This window comes from Embiotoca jacksoni, unplaced genomic scaffold (assembly GCF_022577435.1).
Source record: "Embiotoca jacksoni isolate LCO1_2020_lvr unplaced genomic scaffold, fEmbJac1.0.p SCAF_9, whole genome shotgun sequence".
NCBI classification, from domain to species: domain Eukaryota; kingdom Metazoa; phylum Chordata; class Actinopteri; family Embiotocidae; genus Embiotoca; species Embiotoca jacksoni.
The window spans coordinates 13137268-13156550 of NW_027185447.1; the positions used below are offsets into that span (position 1 = coordinate 13137268).

General features: G+C 39.0%; 1 protein-coding gene across 2 annotated transcripts; it reads left to right on the plus strand.

The window, feature by feature from the left end:
* Positions 1-3076: 3076 nt before the first annotated feature.
* On the plus strand, positions 3077-14590 carry LOC138193231 (deoxynucleoside triphosphate triphosphohydrolase SAMHD1-like). Of its 2 annotated transcripts, none has more exons than XM_069141134.1 (16): positions 3077-3380; positions 3520-3586; positions 4421-4493; positions 5163-5323; positions 5909-6024; positions 6453-6523; positions 7478-7636; positions 8858-8961; positions 9072-9180; positions 9301-9392; positions 9509-9624; positions 10408-10547; positions 11752-11844; positions 11993-12097; positions 12257-12394; positions 13577-14590. In XM_069141134.1, the coding sequence occupies exons 1-16, from the start codon at positions 3200-3202 to the stop codon at positions 13700-13702; spliced, it is 1851 nt and encodes a 616-aa protein (XP_068997235.1). In that variant the 5' UTR covers positions 3077-3199; the 3' UTR covers positions 13703-14590. The 2 variants fall into 2 exon arrangements, with proteins under 2 accessions (XP_068997235.1, XP_068997236.1); XM_069141135.1 differs by having other exon boundaries at positions 8861-8961.
* The last annotated feature ends 4693 nt before the right edge of the window (positions 14591-19283 follow it).

Consider the following 19283-nt stretch of genomic DNA (forward strand, 5'->3'; position numbering starts at 1 on the left):
TCAAAATGGTGGACTTCCTGTCGAGTTGATGTAACGGTGCAATGTAACTTTTCTGTGCGTCCGGGTGTGATACACCTGTCCACCGGATTTGGTGAATTTAGTTAAATGTGTCCACCGGGGCATCTCTGTAGGGGGCGCTCTCGAACCGTTTGGCCACACCCACTCGTGACTCCACTAGAATACGAAATTTTTCGCCGGGAGAGATATGTGTATTCACTTTCATGAGTTTTTGAATATGATAAAACTTCCAAAAAGGAAAATCACTTTTCGTAAGAATAATAAAGAAAGAGAAAAATAATACCTTGAAAAACAATAGGGCTTCGCACCCTAAAAAGCAGACTGGCCTGTCAGACCATGTTCCTTCGCGACAGGCCCGCCTCCTGTTTTAGAGGAAGGCTCGTTTCACACACACACATTTCCCTTTTAACAGCATCGTGTCAGTGTGTGATCAGTGTGTGTCGCAGCAGCACCTCCTCCTCATCATCATCATCATCATCACCACCACCACCTGCAGCATCTCCTGCCGCATCAAACAAACTTCAAACAGATCCATATATGCCGGTTTTCAGCAGTAGTTTGTGTTTTTCATCAGATAAGATAAGGCGCAATCCTTTAAACACGTTCCCTTCGATCTATTTTTAAATCACAAAATGTTTTACTTCATTACTTAAACATCAACTTCCTGTGTCACGGCGAGCGAGCCCTTTGGCCACGCCCACTTGCAAAACACATCAGATGTATCGTCTCACCACGCCGGATGTATGTCACACATTTCGTGAAGTTTCAAGCATCCCAAGGCATCCCAAGGGACCTTACACATCCTAACCCTAACCCTAACTAATGGTGCCTGGTCTATTTGAAATAAAGCTCTTTTACTCTTTGTTGTGTGTCTTTAGAGTTAAACTCGCCCAACATTAGAGGGAATTCTGCAGATATAAAATTACACATAAAACTGAATCCATATTACACATCCCTCCCACATGATACCCCACTCTCTTCTGTTCTCCCTTTTTCCTCTATTTAAAAGACTTTTTTCCCTTTTATAGGGATTTAAGGATACGAAATGTAGTATATGTGTCGTGATTTTTGTCAGTATAACCTGAAATGGACTTACTGATGATTAGTTTCAAGAGCAGCGTATACTAGTCCACTAAAATGTTGTGCCAGATTAGCACTCAACATTCATCTATAGTGCCTTTTTTTTTTTTTTTTTTAACTATTCGCAGCAGTGTGCAAACATTTCAGGCACTTTAGATGTTTAAATTCTTATTAATCACGTAATACCATCAACAAGGAGTCTGGTCGGCCCCAAATTCATTCTACAGCATGACAACACCCACAAACAGCCACAAAGAACTACCTGCAGCGAGAAGAACAAGGAGTCCTGCAAAAGGTAGTATGATCCCCACAGAGCTTTAATCTCAACACCATGGAGTCAGTCTGGGATCACATAAAGAGGCAGAGTTAACGGAGACAGACTACTAAATACAAAGAAGAACTGGGGAAACCTCTCTGAAATGAGTGAAAAAAACATACCTGGCACATACCTTAAAAAATTAAAAAGGCAAATGGCCTAAGAGAATTGATACCGATTTAAAGGCAGTGGTTAATCACTACAAGTGTCACAATTATTGACCTGTGTAATCGCATGATTGCAATTATGAGCATAATCATCATACTTCCTCATCTTCGATTTGACTGAAAGTGCTGTTACGCCAACTCGGGTGTTACTGCTGCTGCTCTCTCTGAGACCACGTGTGTGTAACTTCAAACTATAACCATACTTTCTTTATAAGAAATTAGTAGTAATACAATATTTCAAACGGCCGCCTTTAAATATTTTTTGTTTCGCTGCGTCACGTTACGTAATGCGGGGTTTTGGTGTTTGCGCGCCGCTCCCTTCGCTCCACCATCTCTACAGCACGTTAACCAATGAGGAGCCAGGTGCAGCAAGCGCACGACAATATACCGGAAGCAAAGGGTTCAACTTCCAAATTAAAATCATAACAACCTAATCCATTCAGAGGTTTTTTTCAAGCATTACTGCATTTTAGTTAAAAGGTGCCATGTTGTACTGACAGGAATATTAGAGAGATGTGGTAGAGCAGTGGGTAAAATTTACTTTTCATTTGAAACCAAATAATATCAGCCAAAATCCCCAGTGACAATATCAAAATTAATACTTTTTATTGTTAAAAGCAGCTGAGAGAGAGAAATATGTCATGATTCATGACATGACTGTATTGTTATAGCTACTTATGAGTATGTATTTATTGCCACAAAATAATATGCCACACAAGGCATTCCTGTGTAGCCCACTACTTTATTGTGAGTAATAGATTTAATTTAATGGTCGGCCTAAATGTCCATGTGCTGTGCAGCAAGAAAAGTGGTCTGTGATGGATCATTCTCTTACATTTTGGTATTGATGCTCTTGGCACTACTGATACCAAAAGAAGATGGTGTATCAGCAATATCAATAGTTTGGGGCTCTATCACTTTAGTAGTAGGGTAGAGAGGGAAAGAGGGCCCTCAGAAAGACTGGAAACAGAAACCTATTTTTATCAGCAATTTTAATTTCTTTAAAATAACATAATAGGCCCTACTGCTGGGTGAATAATTTATATCTTCTGCCTAAAACCTGCCCTTTCAAACCAGTTTGGATCTGTTTGGAAGTGAAAGCAGGTTGTAGTCCTGTGTTTTTTGTTTTGCGGTAATTCCGTGGTGCAACACACTGCAAAAAGGCACGGTCTGATTTTGTGGTAAATAACTGAAAATTACATGTTGGTAACTTTAGCTGTTTTTGCATACTTGCCTACTTCTTTATATAATTCAACATTAAAGGAATTAAGTTAATAAAAAGCATTATAACTCAACAAAATGAAAATATTTTGATCTATAAATCCTGTAGCATGTGGTTTTATTCAGCCAGTTGTCAATGTTTCAACAAAGGATTCAAAGGACTTTTATTTTGAGGCTGTCATTATCTTATTTTGAAATCGGTAACCGGAAAGGCCCTTTGCGTTTCTTTTTAACTTGACGCACCCAACAGAGACACAAAACCCGGGTATTTTTCACCTCCCGTGAATCCCCTGTGCGAGTCTGTCAGATCAGCTGTTGCAGTCGGCGTGCTCAACGATTTCGTCTGGATTTCGTCTCTCGTAACTAACACGAAGAACCGCCTGTGTGGCAGCTCAACATGTCGAATCGCAAAAGACCATCAGGAGCCTTTGTGAGCCCAGCGGACGAGTTCAAAACGCCGGAGAAGAAAGTGTCAGTGGTCCGGCAGCCGGATTCGGATTACAGGCGATGGGGAGTGGAGGAAACGTGCCAGTACCTTCGACGAGCGGGTCTTGGAAAATGGGAGCATACATTTAAAGGTTTGTTTTCTGGTTTAATTGATATCTGGTAAGTAGAGGCAGTCTTATAAATCTCTTGGCTGTTTTCAGCGCCTGTCTGTTTGTTGCTGTTATGACATCTAAAGCAAACATCCGAACTCCTGTTTCTTCTGTCATTCAGCTCACAACATCAAGGGTGTGGCGCTGCAGTATCTCCAGGATGATAACCTCGAGAAGATTGGCGTAGAGTAAGTGTGCATGCAAGGAAATGTGACCACGGGAAGTTTCCTCCCATCAATGCAGAGCACTAATAGTAGATCGAGTCACCCCGATTGCGTTTCTCTCCTCACTTTCCAGCACACATTGGTGAAGTACATTTACTCAAATGCTCTACTTCAGTACATCTATAATGCACTTGGACTATTCTGGAACATTTCAATTTGACCCTACATTATACTTGCAGTCCACTAAATTTCAGAGGAAAATAACGTACTCTTTAAACTCCACTTTTTACTCTTAATATGAACTTTTGACACAATGGATAATGTAACACGCTTCCAGGGTTTCTTTACCACTGTAATACTTGGGTGCAGCACCTAACTATAGCTTCACTACACACTTTCTTTTACCCATGTTTGGTTATTATCGTTTCTATGGCTGACAGCTCATTTTTAGATACATTTTAGATAAAAACACAAAAATGCATAGGTTTTGTTAAAATAAATGCCCACTGCTACTACAGCCCCTAAAGCCACCAGAAATGGAAGGAAAACAAGTTTTAAACCAGTGGTTTCCAACTTTTTTTTTTGTCTTCTTACGCCATTCAAACAGCAGTGTGTTGTCAGGTTCACATTTCAGAAGTCTATAAGTTGTTAACGGCTCCACAAAATAGTTATTTTTGCCTCTAAACTTCTTGCATGGTTTCATTTCATGAACTATACAAATGATTCACAATCTCATTTTGCTGCTTATGCACTAATAATACCCAAATGGAGGATCTGAATACTACTTCCACTGCTTCCTGCCTCGTCAGCTCTTTCAGTCCCATGATACTCCATTTTGTTCTGCTTTATTCTGTTTAGGTGTCTCGGTGACCGCCTGGAGATCCTGCACAGCCTCAGGGAACTGTGGCAGAGACAAGTTGAGGCAAACAAGGTGAACAACAGCCTCACGTCTCACGCTTTCAAGGCTATAGCAATAAATAAGACATTCTGTTGTGACGAGCAGTGAAAATATAAAACAACACCTGGGTCTCTGTATGAAACGCATCCTCTGCCCTATTTGTTTTCAGCCTACAGCTCAAAACAGACAGATAAAGGTTAAATGCAACAAAACAATGTTAAAAGGGAAGATTGTTTTGTGTGAAATGAAGACAGAGTAGGTCCTAAATCCCTGGAGGTGAATTTTAAAGAGAGCAAGGTGGCAGCTTTATTTACTAGAACCAAGAAATATCTCTTGCACTGACAGCCTGTTTGTTTTTTTTAATCCATTTTTCCCATTTTACATCTACTTATCTTTTTACATCATGTTTTAAATCACACAAAAAAATATAGGTATATTGGATGTCAGCATTGAGTTATGTCTAATGTCTGTGTTTAGAGCCGGTCCTGTCTTAGTCTCTTTTTCATAAAGAACTTTGAAACTTTTGTTCAGAGAAGTGATCTATTAATAAGGACTTGGGGTTTCTATCCCGATGTCTTGGTTGAAAACTGGTTTCTAACCACCCTTTCACTCAAATATATATTGCAGCACTGCAACTGGCATACTGGCATTTCTCTGCGTTGACGATGAATGATGACTGTTTGTCGTTCTGCCGACTGCCAGGTGTTCAATGATCCCATCCACGGACATGTGGAGTTACATCCACTTCTCATCAAAATCATAGACACACCTCAGTTCCAGAGACTACGAAACATCAAGCAGCTGGGAGGGACCTATTTCGTTTTCCCTGGAGCGTCCCACAACCGCTTTGAACACTGCATTGGGTATGCTCCCAGTTAGATCAGGGTTTATCATCAACCTACGTTGTTTTGCTGTTAAAAACACATGTAACGCTCCAAAACCACAGTAAATGCAAACACACACTATGTTAAAAGTAGTCTCACTAATACAAAACACAGTTTTCACTCTGTAGTCAATAGGGACTCAAATTTGGAAGTTGTCAACACTGCATTTTATAATCAAGCGGTGCAGAACGCACAATAGCAAATGCTGTAATTGTATTTCATCGGGACAAAAAAAACGGGGTTTTTTTCCCCCTTATGCCAAGAAAAAAAAAATACCTTCCTGTCGCACTAAGGTTGACATGAAAAAGATTGCTGGCAATTTCCAACAATTGGGGTTGCAGAAATATAAAGTGAATCAATGGCGGTGAAAGGCTGCGGTATATTAAGTGACCATGTAATAATCTTCCCGTTTGAATAAACTAATTGCAAGGATTCACTGAATTACCAAGTAATACCAAATTCTCTAATTATTTTTCTCCACACAATTATCTATTCGTCATGTTTTGTGGTGTCTTCTTTGTATATCTGGTCTGGAATAAGTTGTTCTGTTGTGTGCTTGTGTAGGGTGTGTCATTTGGCAGGACAATTTGTCCAAGCTCTGAATGAGAGGCAGCCAGAACTCCTCATCTCTCCCACAGACATCCTTTGTGTGCAGATCGCTGGGCTCTGCCACGACCTGGGTGAGTGGTTTTGTGGATATACTGCCTGTAACTTTTACAACGCACAAAAATCTCGCAGGTCCATAGTCTAATATGTCTATGATTTTAGTAACTCTTCAAAACACAAGACACTAACATACATTTCATGTGGAGCAGAGGACATCCAGGTGAACTTAAACCAACTTCTAGAGCCTCTACATAAGCATATAAAAGATAAGGATAAGGGTTTGCATATGAAAAAATTATAACCCTCCAGTTTAAACGTGTTTGCTTTCACAGTGGTACGCAGATTATTAACATGTTTCAGACATTGGCCTTTTTGGTCCAGGGTGTGTGCGGGAGTGAAAATGGAAGTAAAACTATGCTTCTCATCATTTAGTTTCCAGATTGGGATACAGCACGAGTGTAACGTTCACAAACATTCACACACTGTATTCCTCCCGTTCCAGGACATGGACCGTTTTCACATATGTTTGATGGTATGTTCATCCCCAAAGCACGACCAGAAATTAAATGGAAGGTAAGAACACCTGATTTAAATGCTATATTGTCTGTCTTTCTTTGGCCCTGTGATGGACTGGCAGACTGTCCACCCTCACTTAAAGTCAACTGGGATAGGGTCCAACCCCACTATGACCCTGTTCAGGATAAATGGGGTAGAGATAATGGAGAGATAGAAATGTTAAATGAAACTAGTAGTTAAGGGAAACAAATGGGGTCACATTAAGTACAGAATATGCCCCCTTTGATTAGCAACTATTAAAAAGGTTGGTCAGTTCTGTTTGGCATTAAATGCCTAAAAGGCTTTTATTTGATTTCTAAAGAGCTTTTATTTGATTTCTAATTTCCCTGTTCTGGTGCTCGTAAAATAAATTGCCAACTGCTTTAGCAAGATATTTTGAAAAAGATGACCATGCGGTGTCTGGAAACCAACAGAACTACTTGAAAAGGCAGAGGGGCAGATAATGACTGCTGTCTAGAAAGGTTTTTCAGACGGCTATTTTTCAAAAGTAACAGGAAAAGGATGTGGGCTGTCACCTCTGCACTGTAACCTAAATACTTTTTTTTTGTTTTTTACATCTAAATCATCAGTGAATTCAAAAGTTTTTAAACTGTTCCATCTGACACAAATCCTGTACTCACTTGTCAGGTAAACTCTCAAATCATGTAAGCTTTTAACCTTACCCACTAAACTCTGCTCCCTTAGTGAAGGACAGTTTAAATAATGTTGTTCTTATAAACTTGGTTCATTTATCCATAGTTGTGCTGCTTGACAACATGGTGTGAAGTTACAGCAATAAGCAGCATCGTCTGTAAAGAAGGCTTTTATTGTCACTTTTTAAAAAGGCATTAACGTCATTTGGCTTTATAGTGTGACAGTTAAAGGCTTTAGATAATGATTGCGTTGTTCGGATAAGGACAACTGATGAGAACTACTGAATGTTAATTATTAATACGTTTGTATCTTTTGCAGCATGAGAAGGCCTCTCTCGCCATGTTTGATTACTTGGTGAAAGACAACGACCTGGAGCCAGTGATGGAGGAGCACGGCCTGGACCTGAGAGTGGACCTGGACTTTATTAAGGAGCAGATTAACGGACCACTGGACACTGAAGCAGCTCAAGACAAGGAGGTACCTGCAAGTAATGTGTTCAATCCATCAATAGCATTGTAGCTCATATAGCCATATCTGATTTGTATATAAAGTAACTTACCACACTGTCTATAAAACTTTCTTTGAACCCCTACTGGCTCGCTATTACAACCCTGTACATACAGTTTGCATTTATAATTTGACCTGCATATGGACGAAAGTGACGGCACTGATGTTTGGCTTCACGGTGGGCAGATAATGGTCATTTAAGTGGGCGTTTCTCTATCTCAAAGCACCAGCAACACCATAATCTCATTATGACACGCCTTCGAAAATGGATTAGAATTTATTTCTTTTTTAAATAAGAAAAATACGATACTATAAAAGTGGAATGTCAGCCTATTCAATTCAATAACATTTTATTTATATAGTGCCAAATAACAACACAGGTTATTTCATGGCACACAAAACATTAAAGTCCTTACAGCAGAACTTTACAGTAGTATACAGAGAAACCCAACAATTCAACAATTCCCACATAAGGTAGGAGGGAAAAACTCCTATTTTAACGGAGAAAAAAAAAAAAAAGTCCTTACTGGGAGAGCCTAGTAAGAGATATGTGAGGTTGTGGCTCACTATCATTTCTGTGTAAACAGACCTTTCAGTATTTAGTGGCCTTTGGATATTTATTCAGCAGAAAGCCTTCAAAACTAAAGTAAGATTGAAACTTGTGGCTTTCCCTTTCTGTTTCCTTCCAAAGTCCCAATTTGTTTGGTTTCAGAGCAGCCCACTATAGACCGCACCAAATTTGGATGAAATTTAAGGTTGTTTTTTTAGATATACAACCCATTATTATTTTTGATCTTAAGAGTACAGATTTCTTGGAAAATTCAGTTAGAAAACTTTACAGACATCACAGTGCGAAATGCAAGTTTATCGGTGAGGTGACGCCGGTAATAGTGGCTTGTTTACTTTTACCACCTCAAACCCGTCACCTACAGATTCTGTACTCTACCCTGTTGTCCATTTGTTGTTATGTATGTGTATGTATACGTATATTCTCACTCGTATATAATGAACAAGCTCAGCTGTCCTTGTATTAGCTATATGTCTATAATATTATAATAATATTTCTATCTTTCTATAATTGCTTATTTTTTTACTATAAAAACACAGACAACACCTGCAAACCAAAGGCTAACACCTTGAATGCATAAAAAACTGGACCAGTTAAGTTCATTGTTCTGCCTGTCGTCTCAGCAGTGGCTATATAAAGGCCGCCCAAAAGAAAAGTCTTTCCTCTACGACATTGTGGCCAACAAAAAGACTGGCATTGATGTGGATAAGTGGGATTACTTTGCCAGGTGGGGCTTATTGATTTGTCTCTCCAATACTAATTTCCCAAAATGTATATTTTCTGTTCAGTCCTGATACCTTTTTTTTTCCCACATAATTCTTTACCCGCTTAACTCAGGGACTGCTACCATCTGGGCATCCAGAACAACTTTGACCACAGCCGCTTCCTGAAGTTTGCCAGGGTGTGTGAGGTGGAAGGGGAGAAGCTCATCTGCACACGAAACAAGGTGCTGACTTTATTGCGGCTGTTTTTTGTTGTTTTTTTTCATCCAATTTTAAGCAGCCCTCAAATTAGATGAAAGTTGGCTACTAAAATAAAGATAATTCTTTTATAATTTATTGAACAGGAGGTGGGCAATCTATATGACCTGTTCCACACCAGGAACTTTCTCCACAGAAGAGCCTACCAGCACAAAGTTGGCTGTATCATCGAGACGATGTGAGTAGCTGGTCACTCTGATGCAGCTTGTTGGCTTTCCTTCATGGTTTAACCTCTCGTATCGAATGCAGCAAAGTGTGTTCACAAGTGATGATGTGTTGGACGTTTTTTAACAGGATCACGGAGGCCTTCTTAAAAGCCGATCCACACATCCAGATTGCAGGCTCAGAAGGGAAGATGTTCAATCTCTCCAACGCCATAGAAGACATGGAGGCCTACACCAAGCTGACAGGTCATTACACACAGACACGTTGTATTGTTAACTCATGTCTGCAGAACATTTACACAAAGACAGAGACGGTCTCAGAGAATGCGACAAGTAGGGAGTCCACGCAAGACGGTCACTTAAAACAAGTTAAATTTATTCAAAATAAAATAACACAAACCAAGAATGGAGTGTGAAAATCTGTACCATCAGTAATGCAAGCAGTGAGTGGATATGAGTATTTTGTATTTTAAAATACTGCTGATGCCAAAGGAAGGAGGAGAGAGAGACTAATCACATGGGCCAGCTTTTTTTTTTTTTTTTCCTTATGAGGAATCAAAATAAGGTTATCAAACAATAAATGGTCTCAGCCTGTTCACTAATTGAACAGGTGTGCTTCTAAAGCACAATGAAACATTACTTTGTGTGCCACTCCTCTGTCAGTGGTGTACAATTTTTATTTTGTATCAGTCCTATAGAATATATATGAACTATATACAAACAATAATGATTTATTGCACAAACTATCCCAACCCTGGTTTGAATCCAGGCAGATATAATATAGAGGAATGAAAACCATCTTCAAATAAGACTACTTTGTGTTTTGCACTGAAAACAATTTTCACTTTGTAATATTCTTCTGTGGCAGTTCTTTACACAGCACGTTTTGACTGAAAACCACAAGTTTATTCATGTAACTTTTTATAGTTTCAAATAAAGACACTAAATAAGTAATTTAGTAACTTTGATGTTCTTGGTTTGCTTTTTTTACCCACCCTGGAATCGAATTTTTCTTTGTTTGTCTTTTAGATCATGTGTTTGAACAAATACTCAACTCCTCCTCCCCGGAGCTGGCAGAGGCGAGGGAGATCCTGCGCAACATCATCCATCGGCGCCTCTACAAGTGTTTGGGCGAAACTCACCCAAACAAAGAAAATACCGTAACTCGGGTGTGTGTTGGTTTGTGTGGCCCTGGTCACACTTGACTTTAAAATGAGTCTTTGGTGATCCCATCATAAGTGGACAGCTCAAAGTACAGGTGTGAACACACCCAAGACGCGCCGGAGCCGATTGCAAATTCATGTGCAGTGTGAATGTAAACACGTCCCTGGCCACATTGAAAAACTACCTACTCCACCATTGTCCTCAGAATAAGCAATAGAAATAATATCTAATAGAAAAAAGCTGCAAACTGAGCTGGTGGCTACAGGGCAGCTGTTTAGTGAATGAAAACAGAGACTGTCTACTTCACATTCATCTTCAACTTCAGGGTCTAGATCATTTATCCACTGCAGTGCAGAGCCCAACACTCTGAATCCCACCAGAATAATGAAATAATCTGTGCCTGATCTAAATGTGACCAAATTGAGCCTGACTGAGTTTGAGTTGAGATTTACAAACTCTAGTGTTCAGACAATTTTCCTGCATAATAAATTTTAAGAATGAGTTTAAACTTTGTGTATTTTGAGTACAAATTGAAAACAAGGCAAATAATAAGAGCCTGGTCGCTCCTAATTCACTCAGTTGAGTTTTTTCATCAGACTATTTGTCTCTGTCTGGCGCTACATGCATTTCCTGCATCGATTTTAAACTGTTGCCAACAACAGACATTATTTGGTCTGAAAGTGCCTCATGTCTTAAATTGAATATCTTCCATCAGGTCACGGATCCTAAAGGCTTTCTGACCGATCGTACATTATTCTTACATCATCATAAGAGTAACGTTTACTTACACAGCACTGTTGTGCTTTACAACGATGTCGAATGGAATTAAAAGAAAAGAAAGGCAGCTGGGTTGTGGGATGATTTATTATGGTTCTTGAAGAGCGCTTTAAATTTTGTATGACAACATTGTTTGGTAGAATAACTGACAGTAATAACATACAGATGTTAAATTATCATGAATAGGCTAATTGACATTCAAATGAGGCTCGAGTGAGCGAAGACATCTGATTTTGTTAAATGCCTGATGCTTCGACTCCACTCTTCTCTATTCTAATCTCTATTAATTACAATATGCTCATTACTATTTTTTTTTTTTTTTTTATTATTATATGAAGATATGATACCAATCTGATTAAAAACTTTCTCAGTCACTCACTTAATGGTGCCAAGTTGAAATAAGTATCATCTGTCGACTCTTCTCGTTAAAAGACGGAGATTATTCACATGTGGGAAGAATCCCTGTCCAACACTGAGAGTGGAAGTCAGGCCGTCGGTCTGAAGCCAGAGGACTTTGTAGTCAACGTGAGTTTTTCATCTAATTACTTAATCTCATACACTTCATTTGTCCATAGCCCCAAAGGAGGGAATTCCTTTATCCTGTGAACTTAGTTTCTTTCCCTTTTGTGACTGACTGCACTTTTAGATCCAAAAACTTCTCCATCTTTTTTAGGTCATTGTTTTGGACTATGGGATGAAGGAAAAGAACCCGATCGACAATGTGCGTTTCTATTGCAAGAATGACTTCACTAAAGCCTTCCAGATACGCAAGGACCAGGTCAGAACTGAAGCAACGATCACAGAATTTAAATCTTAAATATTTGTATACATGAGCAACTCGCACATTTCAGTTTCATGTGTTTTCCATGTCTTTTAAATGTCTCCATCTTGGATTTATGTCTCATTTTAAACTATGTGATGCTGTCCGTCTTGTCAGGTGTCTGGACTTCTCCCGGATCACTTTTCTGAGCAGGTGATCAGGGTCTACTGTAAGAAGACGGACGATGCGAGTCTGAAGGCTGCCAAGAAGCACTTTGTTCAGTGGTGCACGAAAAATAACTTCTCAAAGCCTAAGGTGCTTTTTATCATCTACAGCAACGAGAATTACAGTTGCATGCAGTGACAATGCTGAAGGGATCATTTACAGTAGGAAATGTAGAGTACAAGTAGCATGGGGAAGTGTAATGAGCTGGCCCCTGTGTTGTCTGTGTCTATCACAATACAGCAGTGACATGGTATACAGGACATCTATGCATACTGCACACGGCAATAACAGTTGGTCATCAGAGGACTTAAAGTAGCTATAACTTCAATTCAATTTTATTTATATAGCACCAAATCACAACACGGGTTATTTCATGGCACTTAACACATCCTGATAACTGATATTTTAATAATCATATTGTATCTCATGACAGCGTGACCGTGATATAAAAAGGTTCCCTTGTTTCGCTACAGAGAATTATCACCTGAACCTGCAGCTCCATCAGCTTCACTGAGCAGCAAAGTTCGAAGAACGGTGAATATTAGACTTTCACTCACCAGGTGATCAGAAAGTGGACCGCAGACAAATGATTATGTTGCTCTCCAACTGCTCGAGGAATGAATGAGCAACTGTTTGCTAACAAGTTATCTGCATTAAGTTGTGTTCACAGCTGGTTCCTGCTGCCCACAGCTAGCTAAGAACAGTCAGTTATTTGCAGTGCTGTAACATGAATGCTGCAGTTTGTCAAATGACAGCAGCGAGCCACAGATATCTGAATAAAGCTGCGTGCATTAAAGGAAGGAAGTGGAAGGTAGAGATGGAAGCAGTTCATATTTACATTTAGTCCCAGAATCAGGTATCTGCAAATTGTTGTGAGGAAGTGTGTATTGTGGTATCTGCTGCTGTGGCATTAAGTAGCAATAATCACAACTGTCAGTTCAGGAAAACAGTGTGTAGTGGAGGGTGTGTCGAGGTGAAGAAAGGGAGGTAAAGATGTCAGAAAACTAAATTAGTTTTTCGACTGTAGAAAACATAATTGTCGACTATTGGACTTTGGCATATAAAACATGTAAAAAAAAAAAGGCTGTAGGGAGTTGCTGCCACCTTGTTATGGCTGGAGACAGTAACTCAAGTGTTCACATTAATTTAGAATTTGTTTACAGAACAATGGCACAGTTAGGATAAGAAGTTACTGAAGTGCCCGCCATCAGCAGTGTCATCTCCACACTGCTCCTCTTGATACCAGTGTGTATTGTTTTTGTTCACGCGTAGGTAGGAGACATCCCACCTGAGCTGACTCCCGTGAAATCCAGCGAGGCCAAGGACGGTGAAGAAGGCAGCTCCAGAGCAGCAGACTGTGGCAGTGGGCAAAATAAAGCCAAAAAACAGCTCTTTTGAAATGGAAAGGATAGCCCTCCAATGCACATTCAGAGACAGACTAGATGAGACGGTGTTTAAAGAAATGTATATTTTTCTACGAGGTGAGTGTGCTGATGAGCACAGCAAACTGTTTTACACCAAAAAATATATTATTTAAAAGTTTCAAAAAAAGTGCATACCTTTATGCATTTCCAGGATTGTACTCAGGGTTTTTTTTTTTTTAAAATAGGGCTCTCATCAACATTACATTTAATTTAATCATTTTAATCTTGTTTTTATCTTAGTCTCATTTGGAAGTAGAATTTTGCTAATCAGAAGCCTACTATCATGTATCTCTATTACAAACAACAGGTGACGGTCTTGTTTAATTATGAAACTCAACATGCACACAGTGTATTTCAGGGCAGCGTGTTTTTACAGCAGATACAGCTGACGGGTTTTGAGGCAATTTTTTTGATTCAGCTTTCAGGAAGAAGGCAGTGACGGGTTTTTTTCGTCACTGTCAAGCTGTCACAAGACACATCAAACTCTGCAGTCAAAAGTTGCTCCATAAGAACAAGCAGCGTTTTTCACATTTAAAGCGAGTGTTTATGTTTACTTATGGGATTGTTTGGAGATTTAGCTTGAGTATTTATTATTTGGTTTTTGAGTTGAGTTTGTTTTGTGGTGCTTTATTTATTGTTCTTACAATAACTGGTTCGGCTTGTTCATTTCTCTTTTCACCTCATAGCTTTGTGCAGCATTTTTAAATGGTGTCTTGGATACCTTTTTAAAATGTTTTAGTCCTGCCAAAATGTCATCAAATTTCCATTGATTGTGTGAAGAATATTTTGAAAACATGTAAAGGGGAGTGTACATGTAGCAAAAGGGTTTAACATTCTGTCCAAATAAACATTTTCAAATGTTTCCTCCAGTAATTCAACTTGATGAACACTAGAGGGGACCATACACTCAGTTAAAGAGAAGTGCTCCACATGATGTTTTGTTTTCGCTGATTTTATTTTCTGTGACCTGAAATCTAAATTTTCAGTTGCTTTGTTTTGTTACATGAAGACCTCACACGTGAGAGCTCAGTCTTTAACTTCCTGTGGGTTACTAGTGAGACATTAAAATCACAAAGAGAAATTTCCCAAATCTGTGTTGGATCACAATATGGCAAAATATCAACAGATAAACTGTATTTTTTTTTTTTATTATTAAACATAAATATGTCCAGAGGTACAGGAACATATGTAAAGATATGTGTAACGGTCAAATGAGGTCCACAGGTTGTTTTTTTTATGTTGGTTAATAAACCATAAACACTGAAGCAGGTTTTGCTTCCTGATCATAATGACAGATATGATCAATTTTCCTCTGTTGGACATGGTGCTACTACAAAATGTATTAAAATGTTCAATATTTTCCTTTGAAATATAGTGAAAATATAGCAATTTGACTACAGGAAGTACAGTGCTCTACTAAATATATTGAGCAATATTTAACATTGCAAATGACAGTAATGTAAAGACAGTCACTCGTGTAAACTGAATGAGAGGTTTGAGTTGAAGGGGTAGAAAACGGATGGTGTCTGCACAATTGGACCATTAAAATCCCTTCATCTCAGTTGTCTCCACATGTAATAACAATTGTTGAACACCAGAGGGAGTCATACACACGTCCCAACCTTATCTACTGCATACTTCATGTCCTTTTTCTATGGCCCAGGAATTGAGACATTGCTCAACTCCTTTAAAGATGAATGATAATCTTTATTTCTGCTCATTTTAATTAATTTAATTTTGACAAATTAACCACAGTTGTAATAAGGTATATGACAACAATGGTAACAATATACATTCACATAAGAATTATGATATTCAATACACAAAAGAAATGTACTTTTCAATGGCAATGGGCTGTGGTCAAATCATCTAACAGACAGCTCTTTAAATAGTTTTGGATGTACATTTAAAAATAAAATTAAAATAAGACAACTTGAATATTGCTACAATTTTCTTAAAATCTCATGTTTTGTTCATTATCATTGGATTTGTATGACGTCTAGCCTTACTGAGGCATAATCTGTAAGTGAAAATAAACAGGATTTTCTCTCACTTTTCGACATCAGGAATGTCTGCAAGATTAGTATCTTAATGAGAACAGCAAAACACTCCTAGAAGAAATGATATTTTTAGTACACAGATGCATTATTTCATATTCAGGCCTGTGATCAGGTTTTTCTAAAGCTCTGTTCAATATTCAATAGTTCACATATTGAGTTTGATCATTTTCATTCAGCTGAATTAAACTGAATCACTGTATGACAAAACCTTTGTCCTGAAAGCTTGTAATTATGTAATTCTGGAGCTTTCAAAAGAAGTAAATCATGTTTGCAAACAAAGGACAACAGATTGTGGCAAACTGTAACACACAACCAACACGTTTAACAGAGTGTGTCATTTAACTTGAACATTTAATCTGAGGTATGGGAAGTGCAAATATTGACTTTTTTATTTCATTTTAATTTTGATTCTGTGATTGGTGCCTGGAAATCTTGTGAAATATGATTTAGGTTTTGAATGGATTTTGATCGTATTTTCATACATCAGACATCTTTTAGAGTCCTACTTATAGCCTATTAGTGACTGCAGGCAAAACTATGCACCTCTGTGGCAGTCTATTGAAACACATTAGGGCCTTTCTGCTCCCTGTATTGATCTGTTTTCATAGAGCCAAATTCATAATATACAACATTGGGCTGAATATTTTTGTTTTAGAGTATTGCATGCATCAAATTCTAAATATGATTATAATTTCAAAATGAAACGAAGTGAAACTTTATGTAGCTGACAAAGGTACAAGATTTACACACTTTAAAGAAAGTTCCAGAGCAGCTCATGTTTTGGTTCAAAACAATCCATTTCATTGTGAACAGGGAAAAAATGGAGAAAAACAGATTTCTTTTCAAATGAACAGTTTAAGGTGAATGTACTAATGCTGTGTTGACAAGATTGAATAATCAAGTTGAGTCTTCTCGCTCCCACGCCCACTCGCAAAACACATCAGATGTATCGTCTTACCACACTGAACGTATGTCACTCGTTTCGTGAGATTTCAAGCAACTGTTGACCTTAAACATCAACTTCCTGTGTCACGGCGAGACATCAAACTTTGCTGCATCGTCACGGCGACGGCCAGTGACGAAGTCGAACGAATGTCTCAATATATCATCAACTACATGTTTAGGTTATTGTGACCCGACTTTATGTTCATGTGATCAACCAGCTCGACGTAGAATGTGAAAGTATGAAAAGTGTCATTTCCAGTGGCCAACAGGGGGCGCTATAACTATGAACGAATATTACCCCACAGGGGTCTTCAGGGCGGGGCTGTTATCATACCTGTGATGTTTGGAGAAGGTCGGTCCATGTACATAAGATTTAAAGCAACTCGTAGTTTCATGGCGAGACACTCCAAATGGCCACCACACTACGGGCACACACATCGATGGAAACGAATTATTTATACAATTTTTAATCCCAAACATGTTTTCTATCCATAGAACCTAAATTCAAGTCGGTCGGACAAAATCCCTCGGACTAGTTCGACAAAGTACAACGTGTCAGAATCGCCCAAAATGGCAACTACATTCAAAATGGTGGACTTCCTGTCGAGTTGATGTAACGGTGCAATGTAACTTTTCTGTGCGTCCGGGTGTGATACACCTGTCCACCGGATTTGGTGAATTTAGTTAAATGTGTCCACCGGGGCATCTCTGTAGGGGGCGCTCTCGAACCGTTTGGCCACACCCACTCGTGACTCCACTAGAATACGAAATTTTTCGCCGGGAGAGATATGTGTATTCACTTTCATGAGTTTTTGAATATGATAAAGCTTCCAAAAAGGAAAATCACTTTTCGTAAGAATAATAAAGAAAGAGAAAAATAATTCCTTGAAAAACAATAAGGCTTCGCACCCTAAAAAGCAGACTGGCCTGTCAGACCATGTTCCTTCGCGACAGGCCCGCCTCCTGTTTTAGAGGAAGGCTCGTTTCACACACACACATTTCCCTTTTAACAGCATCGTGTCAGTGTGTGATCAGTGTGTGTCGCAGCAGCACCTCCTCCTCATCATCATCATCATCATCACCACCACCACCTGCAGCATCTCCTGCCGCATCAAACAAACTTCAAACAGATCCATATATGCCGGTTTTCAGCAGTAGTTTGTGTTTTTCATCAGATAAGATAAGGCGCAATCCTTTAAACACGTTCCCTTCGATCTATTTTTAAATCACAAAATGTTTTACTTCATTACTTAAACATCAACTTCCTGTGTCACGGCGAGCGAGCCCTTTGGCCACGCCCACTTGCAAAACACATCAGATGTATCGTCTCACCACGCCGGATGTATGTCACACATTTCGTGAAGTTTCAAGCATCCCAAGGCATCCCAAGGGACCTTACACATCCTAACCCTAACCCTAACTAATGGTGCCTGGTCTATTTGAAATAAAGCTCTTTTACTCTTTGTTGTGTGTCTTTAGAGTTAAACTCGCCCAACATTAGAGGGAATTCTGCAGATATAAAATTACACATAAAATTGAATCCATATTACACATCCCTCCCACATGATACCCCACTCTCTTCTGTTCTCCCTTTTTCTTCTATTTAAAAGACTTTTTTTTCCCTTTTATAGGGATTTAAGGATACGAAATGTAGTATATGTGTCGTGATTTTTGTCAGTATAACCTGAAATGGACTTACTGATGATTAGTTTCAAGAGCAGCGTATACTAGTCCACTAAAATGTTGTGCCAGATTAGCACTCAACATTCATCTATAGTGCCTTTTTTTTTTTTTTTTTTTAACTATTCGCAGCAGTGTGCAAACATTTCAGGCACTTTAGATGTTTAAATTCTTATTAATCACGTAATACCATCAACAAGGAGTCTGGTCGGCCCCAAATTCATTCTACAGCATGACAACACCCACAAACAGCCACAAAGAACTACCTGCAGCGAGAAGAACAAGGAGTCCTGCAAAAGGTAGTATGATCCCCACAGAGCTTTAATCTCAACACCATGGAGTCAGTCTGGGATCACATAAAGAGGCAGAGTTAACGGAGACAGACTACTAAATACAAAGAAGAACTGGGGAAACCTCTCTGAAATGAGTGAAAAAAACATACATGGCACATACCTTAAAAAATTAAAAAGGCAAATGGCCTAAGAGAATTGATACCGATTTAAAGGCAGTGGTTAATCACTACAAGTGTCACAATTATTGACCTGTGTAATCGCATGATTGCAATTATGAGCATAATCATCATACTTCCTCATCTTCGATTTGACTGAAAGTGCTGTTACGCCAACTCGGGTGTTACTGCTGCTGCTCTCTCTGAGACCACGTGTGTGTAACTTCAAACTATAACCATACTTTCTTTATAAGAAATTAGTAGTAATACAATATTTCAAACGGCCACCTTTAAATATTTTTTGTTTCGCTGCGTCACGTTACGTAATGCGGGGTTTTGGTGTTTGCGCGCCGCTCCATTCGCTCCACCATCTCTACAGCACGTTAACCAATGAGGAGCCAGGTGCAGCAAGCGCACGACAA

Coding starts and splice junctions, on each gene's coding strand:
- LOC138193231 (XM_069141134.1), top strand. CDS start 3,200: ATGTCGAATCGCAAAAGACCATCAGGAGCCTTTGTGAGCCCAGCGGAC. Junction 8,962..9,071: donor AAGTGGGATTACTTTGCCAG/GTGGGGCTTATT, acceptor CGCTTAACTCAG/GGACTGCTACCATCTGGGCA. Junction 9,181..9,300: donor TCATCTGCACACGAAACAAG/GTGCTGACTTTA, acceptor TTTATTGAACAG/GAGGTGGGCAATCTATATGA.